The sequence below is a fragment of the Camellia sinensis genome, chromosome 15 (genome assembly GCF_055761805.1).
Source record: "Camellia sinensis isolate YWXY chromosome 15, ASM5576180v1, whole genome shotgun sequence".
Classification (NCBI taxonomy): domain Eukaryota; kingdom Viridiplantae; phylum Streptophyta; class Magnoliopsida; order Ericales; family Theaceae; genus Camellia; species Camellia sinensis.
The window spans coordinates 12,452,132-12,461,554 of record NC_138975.1 but is presented as its reverse complement, the minus strand read 5'-3'; the positions used below and the strand labels follow the sequence as shown (position 1 = coordinate 12,461,554).

Below are 9,423 nucleotides of genomic sequence, written 5' to 3'. Positions count from 1 at the left end.
GCTGTTTTGAAATTTTCATTTTATAGTTTCAGGATTTATAGCCAGTGACATTCTTTATTGTTTGTTGGAGGTTATGTGGAACTTTGTAGGGACATAGTCTGACATTGAACCGGGTTATGATACTCTCTTCTCTTTTGGCATCATTGTTTTAAATATTAAGAGATTGCATGCGTATAGAAAAATAAAGAGAATGCTAATAATCTTACTGACAATTAGTGGCTTATAGGAAAGTTCATTCAGTGTTCTTCTAAAGATATAGATATAGGAAAGAGAATGCTATAGATATAGGTGTTTCTTCTTATGAATGTTGTTTTGTGCAAATAAAACCATAAACTTCATTTGTGATATTTATTTATTTTCATCCATGTATTTTTATGTGATACTTTTGAGTAACTTGAGTATTTCATGTGTCAATAAGCTTGTTTTGACATCTATAGCAGTATCATAGATTTTACACAGGTCTCATTTCTGGTGGTGATAAATGTTTCATCCAGATAAGCAGTTATAAAATTAGATTGCCTTCGATTTCCATGAACCAATTTTCCTGCCATAAAATTTCAAACTTCAAGGTGAATGATGTATAACTTGACATCTAATGTTGCTATGAGCACAAATTGCTAGGGATATTAGTTCCCCAATGTTATATTGCGTAGATGATGGGCACAGAGTGCTTAATAGGTAGATTAAGTTTTTGTATTTTGATGGCCACCTGCTTTTGTCAATTTAATCCAAGATTGCTATAGGTACTAGTTTGGATGAAAATTGAATTCTATGAAGGTGATCTTATGGATGTGGTTGGATGAGAGGTGAAGTCATCACTATGTTTATTATGGTAGGTTGTTATATGATGGAGCTTTTTGTTTAATACAAAACGAATAGGACAGTCTACCCCACCCCACCCCACCCCAACCAACCCCCCCTACCAAGGGGAGAAAGAGGGGGGAAAAAAAAAGTATGAGCCATGTAACGGCCTGGCCCTCTTTCACAAGAAAGCAGCAAACTAAGACAACAAAAGAGGATAACATTTATCACCCTACATTGTGGATGGTGATCGAAAAATAGACTTGGAGAATACCTAGGTGTAGTTGAAGTTGGACCATTTCTCCAGTATAGGCTGCTGACCTCATTTCTATGTGATACAACATAAGTTATGAGGATGGTTTTTTACTGAGGATAAAATTCATATAGGATTACCAAACCAATTATAGGTAGGTTGATCAGTATCTTAGTTGCACGAAGCTGGGGCAGGGATGGGAGCTAGGGAGTGAAGGGCATATAGAAATTTCTAAAGTTGGGAGCGCTTGTAGAAGCGTGTGTATACTTTATTTATATATTAAAATATTAATTTATTCAAACAATTGTTTTTTCTATTTAGTTGCAATATTTGTTAAAATATGAATAAATATTAGAAATTGATGTCAATCACAAATTGTCTTTATTAAGAATAAATAAACTTTATGTAAATAGAAAGTATTAGAATAAGTTTAAGTTGTTTTCTTTTATTTCTTTGGGCTTTATATGTATGAGAGGTTATATCTTAGTTGGGACCGAGTTTCTTACTAGTTTTGTGCTTGGTAGCGTGAAATCAAGTTTCTAAGCAACAAATGTCACCCAAGTAAGAGTTTTCTACCATGAAGATTAGTATACTAGGACTTTGGTCATTTCCCATGTGTGGTGGGTCCAACTTCAATCCACATACCTATCTTGTACAAAGTACTACTGTCTTGATATTGGAAGAACGGTAATGTTCTGAACAACTTCTAAATTCTGCTGCGCTGCTTTTGTGCTAAGTATTTGTTAGAACAGTTGATTTTGAACGAATATCCCTCCTAGTTTCCAATCTTTTTCTTGTGACTTAGTCCTGTTACTTAAAATTGGTGGTGCTACCCAAGTCAAATGGCCTATGGTTTCTCCCAATCATCCTTCTTGTGTCCACCTACCATAACAAATTCCAAGGTCTGAAATCAAAGTCCATATTTGAGAATCTCTCACAACATTTAGAAGCTCTTTTTTTTTATATGTTTCTGCAATTACATTGACTGTTATTTTATTGAGATCTATTTTGTTGAATTTCTAGGAGAGATATCATGCTACTGATTGTCTGTTAGTTTGAATTACTTGAGCTCGGGATATGATTATGGCCGGCAACAGATGCTTTATTTGTTGAAGATTAATATGAATGACTGGATTGGACTTGGGTATGTTGAGGTTTATGCTTTATGGAAATGTAAATTTCGGGTATTATATTGAACATTTTATCTGGAATAAAAGTGCGGTTTTCTTATATATAGAAGAACGAACTTGGTTGAGTAGGTTATCTAAAATTCTAGCGGTCCATGATCTTGTTGCAGTTTAAGAAACCATAATCATTTCTCTTCTTTCTTTCACCAAGTTTCTTTTCTTTTCTCACCTAACGAATCAAAGGGAGTGTAAAAGTTATTTATCAAAAAAGAAAAAATGGGAGTGTAAAAGTTCAGTCAAAAGTCATGACTAGGTGCTGCAATTCAAATTCTGTACTGTTGATTTGTCTTAGAAATTTTATTACAAGTTTGCTTAGCAGTAGGAAAAAGATTTTGTTAACTTTAATGACTTTCAAAATTGGGAATGAAAATTTGTATGGTATGCTGATTTTGTTTTTAAAAAATAGAATTGATGCCAAAAATTTAATTTTTTTGAAAAAAATAAAGGCATTCTCACTTGTTTTTAAAACGAGTTTTCGCTCTCTTCTTCTCTCATTACATCTGCCCACCACCCACCTACCACCATCAACAACCACAATGCACCACTGGCGATCCTCCAGTGAGTTTTGGCCACCATCAGGCAAGCTTTGAGAATCGGATGGTCACCTCACATGACCTTTAACGATACTTTGGCCATCAACTCTAGTGGCTACTTCTGGCTACTCCAATCAATGGCCACCACATCCATCCACCTTACATCACTAATCACCCATCTCCCCAACTCACCAAACATATTTCTTCATTTTTTGTTTCATTTGTTGTCCAAAAAAAAAAAAAAAAAAAAAAACCAAAAAAAAAAATTGTGTATACCAAACAATTTTTTTTTGTTTTTAATTTTATTTATTATAAAAAAAACTGATAACATTATAAAATGTTACCTTAGGGTTGCTCTTCGGATTGTGGGGTTTAGGCTGATTGAACTATTGATGTTCAAGATAACTTTATCAATTAGTATCGATTCTCAGTATTAGTTTTTAGTGTTTCCATAAGCAAAATTTTATAGGGCCAACATAAATGCTTATTAGAATCATCTCCATTTCATGAATATAATAGAGATATTTAATATAAGGTCAATGATTATGAAATAATCACTTTTTTTCTCACTAACACATATATCAAGTGTCTCATAAACATTGTGTACATAGTGATTTAAACCAATCACGTAGTAGAAATTTTGTAATTGATAACTTCGGTGTATTAGAAGGAAAAAAAAAAAAGGATTCACTTAATGTATATTGAGCTTTTACATTAATAAGATAAATTATATAAATAATGTTACATGATATTCTTAAAATATCTAATAGTTCTCGGATAAGTAACCATACTACTAGTCCAGATAATTTCAAGTGTGGATAAATTTTAAACGTAAGAGTTACATGCATTGCCAATCTAGACACCCCAATTGGTTTCACAAAAGAAGCACTTGACAGTTAATATGTGTGAATGAATAGCATTTATTATGAATGTAATACACACCACCAGAAGTCTTTCCTATTTGTATGTGTTTATTTCTATTATTTTATTTGGGGTCTTTCTCTCATTTCCTAAGTTTATAAGTAATTTTAATTTGTCTCGTAAATATTGATTCAATTCTACAATTACATATATTATAATAAAATTATTCATATTATTTTGACCCTCTTTTTTTAACCTTAATCTTTTTGAAGTACAGATCCTGATAATAATATCATCTAATTTATATAGATAGAGATAGAGATAGAGATACCTTCGAAGCACAAAAAGATCAGTTCAATCAAACAAGCTGGCCTACCTGCCAAATGTTTTTGTAACTGTAGGACAAAATAACAACCTAAAACCCAGAAGACCAAAAAAACTACCTACTACATATACCTATCGGTATTTTAGATCTCCAATATTGTTATTAGTTGATATATCAGTTGATAGTATTCGATACGGATCGATATTTAACTATATCACTGATATATATATATACAAATCCTAATGCCGCTATTTAAAACATGCCTCCGAGCCAACATTTAATCATTAGAGTTCATCTAAAACCAAAATCAATTTGCATAGGCTTTGAACCACCGAACTCCATTCTTTGATGCATGATGCATAGGTCCACCATTGACAGCTCAACCATCTGCACTCAAAATTTGAAGAGAAAAAAAAAAGGTCAAATTAAAACACAATTAAGAGTGCCATAAGATAAATCATTCAAAAAATCAAGATGATAATATATTAATAGTGTCATATAATCAAATTGTATTTGTCTTATAGAAAATAGACAATTTCCTGTCTATTTTTTTTTTTATAAAAAAATTGTGATTCGATTATATAACTACATCTACACCTATCAACTTAATTTTTTTGTATAATATTTTTCTTACCAATCATTAAGTTAATATTGAGATGGACCCGTCAAATCCAATAACAGAGTTAAATACCAAGTGACAAAAAAGGCCATTGCCCACCATAACTAAGCAAGCAAAGTCTATTTACCAGTAGGGAAGGTGGATTTAGATCCAAAAAGCTCTTGTGTGGATGGTGGCATGGAAATTGAGAGCTGGGTAGTTGAGAAGCTTCCATGGCTTGATTGGTTTTCTTCTTCTTCTTCAATATCAAGCCAAGAAGTGTACTCTCTGCTCTTCGGCTGCCATTCTCCGAAGAAGTGATGAAAAGGCTTCTGTTTTTCCTCTCCTCTCTCCACTTCCATTGGCTTTCCTGATCTAAAATCACTGCCTAAAACAAAACAATGCTGCTTTTGTTGTTGTTGCTGCTGTTGTTGTTGTTGTTCTCTTGACTTACCACTGCCAGTGAGGCTGTGAAAGTCTAACTGAGAGTAGGCAGTATTAGAAGAACTCGTTGTCAAAGGCGTCCCTGAAGCTTCTGGGAAAGGGGCTCTCGAGTCCACCTCATCTCTCACTCCATGAACATAACTGCTTCAAACAACCAGTCACAAAAATGCATAGGATTTTACTACACATGTATTACAATTAGAGCATACATAAACTATTTTTTTCTCAATTTTCTTATGACTAAAAAGATAGTAGCATCCACAATAATAAATACAAGTAGAACATATTGCCAGAGATGGCTCAACCATTAGGCTGTCACTTAAGGCTCACAAAGAAAATTTCAAAAAATTTCATTGTCGAAGGCTCCATCTTTTCAAAAGCTCAGTTAGAAAAAGCCTCATTTTGGTGCTTAGTTGAGGCTTCCAAAAATCTTATGCCGCTACTGCATATACTTTATGTCGGGGTGATAAGAAAATATGATAAAAATCCATTTATGTATAATATTTTTTTTACAATTTTTATTTTAAATATTGTTCGATATATATCAGGATTTTTAGTCTTCTTCTTCTTAAACCAATATAAACATGGTCATGAAAACCATGTATATCAGTTGGTTTGTGATACATATCGATTCATAGTACAACTTATTCAGATGCATCATTTGATTCTCGATATTTATCACTCAATACTTCTATTATAGCTAAACTTTTACTAATATACCAATTCATCTACTGATACCACTAGTCAAAACTTTGATTACAATCAAACCTGTAATCTTTATGTGCCTGAGAGTATGATCCAGAGTCTGAAAACAGATGATGGGTAGTGTTACTCTGAGGTGATAAAAAAAAACCAGGTGGTCTAGAAGAAGATGATGAATGAGGATTGAGAAAGGGGTAGCTTTCAGCAGATAGAGAGTAGGAGATGATAGAGGTGGTGGTGGCGGCGGCACCAGCAGAGTTTGGATTTGTTGTGGGGGGGATTGAAGAGGAGTTAGTAGTAGTAGTAGTAATGACTTCCACAGGCTTTCTTGAACGGTGTCTGCCTCTATGCATGTGTCTCTCACAGTACTTGGAGTCTGGATGAGCTTCCTTTGAGCACCTCCATTTCTTCCCATCTGTTCTTCTGCACCTCCCTGGCTCTGGGTCTACTTTTCTGCCATAACCCATCTCAAAACTTCCCCACCCTACTGCCAAAAACAAAAAAAAAAAAAGAAAAAGGAAAACTAACTCAGACACACACACAAGCATGGTAATTCAGCCCCCAGATGTTGATAGCTTAGTTTTCACAAATTTTTTTTTTTTTTTTTTTTTTTTTAATACCAAATGCAAGTTCTTTTGAAACTTGATTCTCCAATCTAAACGGTTTAACCCCAAGTTATGTCATAAAGTTGTGTTAGTTTAGAGTTGAAGTCGTGTTTAACATAACTTTGAAAAGTTATACATTAAATCAGTTGAAGTTGTGTTATCAAAATGCAATTTTAAATTTTTTTCACAGCAAATCAAATGAAGTCTTGTCATCAAAACACAACTTCAACTTTAAATTCGTCTTTTGAAAACATTATGTGATTATACAACCTAGGTCTGAAAATAAATTTGAGTGATTAATAAAATTTAAATTGGTTATATATTCTTTAAGATACTAGTTAGCAAAATTTTAAATTTAAAACTACATTTGGTATAAAAATAAATAAATAAATAAAACTCCAGAACAAGTAGAGAACTAGGGAAGTATTCATAATTTCTTTAAAAACTTACTTGGTTGGTGGGGGTAAAATCTTGAAGACATTACTGAAGAAGACTCCATGCTTGTTTTAACAGTTGAGATGAGATGTGGAGGGATTGGAACTCCTGACACCATGTATTTGAAGATCAGAGCTTGTTGTTCAAGCTCTTGCCACTGTGTTGCTGTGAATGGACACTTGGTTCTTGCACTCATCATCATCGTTTTCTTTTTTCTTTTTAGGGTTTAGGAACAGAAGAAGAACTTCAAAATAGACCAAGAAAATGAACAAGAAGAAGGAAGAACAGGACCAGCTTGTGAAAAGCCATCAGGGTTTCACAGAGAAAGAAACAGGGGGTGAAAGAGAAGTTTTTGCAGAACCCATTGGTTGCAGAATCTTCTCTGTACAATGCATATAAAATACTAGTAAAAGAAAGAAAAATTAGTAGTTGTTTGTTAGGATGTAAATAAGTGTATTTTATTTTATTTTTATGAAGTATGTGTTAAATTTAAAGTAATATAATAGAAAGATAATACGATTTAAATAAGATGATATAATTTAAATAGAATAATAATTTTTTAATTTTTTTAACCTATAACAAATAAGACATTATTGGTTCTTGAGACGTTACATCAGATCTTATACTAATCATAATTTAATATATTTTATAATTATTTAATATTAATTTATAAATCTTATTTTTTTATCAATCATATTATTATTAAAATAATACGTGATGGGGTCCAAGATTAACCAATAACGTCTTATAAAAAAATATCATGGGCTATAATGATACTGTTAGCTTCTGACAACACCACTTTCTTCATTCAGTCTCTCCTCCTGAGTCCTGAGTCTGTTCTGCTCTTATTATGACTGCAACTCTGTTGCTTCTGCTCTGCATGCCTCTGTTGCCCTTTGTTGCTGCTGTTACTGTTCTATCTGCGACCATTACTGAAATTCATAAACAAATGGAGAGTAAAAAGAAAGATTTTTCATTTGTTTAATATATTTCCAAACTATTTATCCTTTTTTAACATAATTTTTTTTTTTATAAAGAAAAAAAATGAGATTGTCAAGATTTTTTTTGGCTATGCCTAAATGAGTCTTAGAGTTTTTTGGATCATAAAGATTAATAGAGTGATGAATTCGCACTTTTGAATTTATAATAGTTTATTTTAAAAAGATAGTTAGAAGTTAATTTTTTAATATTTTTAAAAAAATGTATAGAAAAGGTAAAAAATGATATGAGTTAAAATAGATTAAAAGTTAAAAAATAATTTTGAACTATCTTTCTAAAATATGGTTAAAAGTTATCTTTCAGTTTTTAATTTATTTTGAATTACATTATCTCTCTATTTTTTACAAATTTTTTCAAAAACAATCCAAAAAAATTAATTTTTAATCAACTTTTCAAAATAATCCAAAATGAAATAATGTTTTTTTTTTTTGTTACAGAAAAATCCTCCCTACTCTCCCGCAGGTATGTTAGTTTCACTTGACGCGTGGTTATCCGACTGAGGGCACTTGTATAATTAAATGAGTAGTGATTCAGAGCTAGCTCTAATGACTGGCAAATCAAAAAAAAAAAAAGGGTCAAAACATCACATCAAAATAGGTGATTATTCAGTATCGTCAGAATATGGGCACGTGGTGTATCATAAGGTTTTGATTGGTAGAAAAGGATAGGGGTCACGATTTATATTGGGGATGGAAAAACAATATGAGAGTTAAGTAATTAATGATTGACTTAAAATATAATCATATGATATTCTGAGATTATTAAATAATTTCTCCATCATAAAAAGGTCTACTTCCATTCAAAATTATTTATTAAAGTTTACAATCATTAGGGTGTTTTGAGAAGTTGATAAAAAAAAGTTAATTTTTTGACTTTTTGATTTTTTTACAAAAAAAAGTTAACTTTTTTTAGTAGCTTTTTTTTGTAACTTTTTTAGAAAAATTAATAACGTTAGTAAAAATTAGCTTTTTTGTAACTTTTTAGTAAAAATTAAAAAAATTATTTTTTTACCAAGTTACCAAATTGCTCAATTTTTATAATTAAATCGGTGATAGTGTTTAAAACCTAGGGATGGTGTCTATAGGATTGACGTATGCCCCTTCTCCTCCTGAGTAGTCTTTAGCTTCGTTTGACTTGTTGGCATTTAAAAAAAAAAAAAAGTACAAAAGATATGATAGATTTAGGGCTTGTTTGATCTGTTTTTGGAAGGATTGTTTTTGAAACTTTTTAAAAAAATTTGTTTAGTTTGTGATTTTTTTCAAAAAAATTTGAAAACTATTTTTTTTTTTTTACACATTAATTAATTACTTTTTTTTTTCTCTCCTCTCTATCTTAATTATTTTTTCTCTCACACACGTCTACTTAATTATAACAAAATATCAAATCATCCTAAACTCTCACACTCAAAAATTACTTTCAAAATATACAATTAAACAAACCAAAATTTTTTTTGAAAATCACTCTCTCAAAAGCAAACTAAACACACCCTTAGTGTTTGTTTGGCCGGCACTAAAAAAGTATACTTTTTTTACATACATATACTTATTTAGGTCGCTTCAATGAACATTTGTTCTCTTTTTTTTTTCCACTTTATCTATTTTTCTACATATTTTTTTTATAAAAAATCAAAAAGTACACTTATTTAGAATAGCTCAAATATCTCCTAAATAAATTAATAAG

The 9,423-nt window shown here is 31.3% G+C and overlaps 1 protein-coding gene across 2 annotated transcripts; it reads right to left on the bottom strand.

The window, feature by feature from the left end:
• Positions 1 to 3,988: 3,988 nt before the first annotated feature.
• LOC114287569 (growth-regulating factor 1) lies at positions 3,989 to 7,139 on the bottom strand. 2 transcript variants are annotated; one of them, XM_028230953.2, is made up of 4 exons: positions 6,760 to 7,139; positions 5,771 to 6,188; positions 4,707 to 5,143; positions 3,989 to 4,347 (listed from the first exon to the last, which is right to left on the bottom strand). In XM_028230953.2, the coding sequence occupies exons 1-4, from the start codon at positions 6,944 to 6,946 to the stop codon at positions 4,340 to 4,342; spliced, it is 1,050 nt and encodes a 349-aa protein (XP_028086754.2). In that variant the 5' UTR covers positions 6,947 to 7,139; the 3' UTR covers positions 3,989 to 4,339. The 2 variants fall into 2 exon arrangements, with proteins under 2 accessions (XP_028086754.2, XP_028086753.2); XM_028230952.2 differs by having other exon boundaries at positions 5,771 to 6,191; positions 6,760 to 7,128.
• Between the last annotated feature and the right edge of the window lie 2,284 nt (positions 7,140 to 9,423).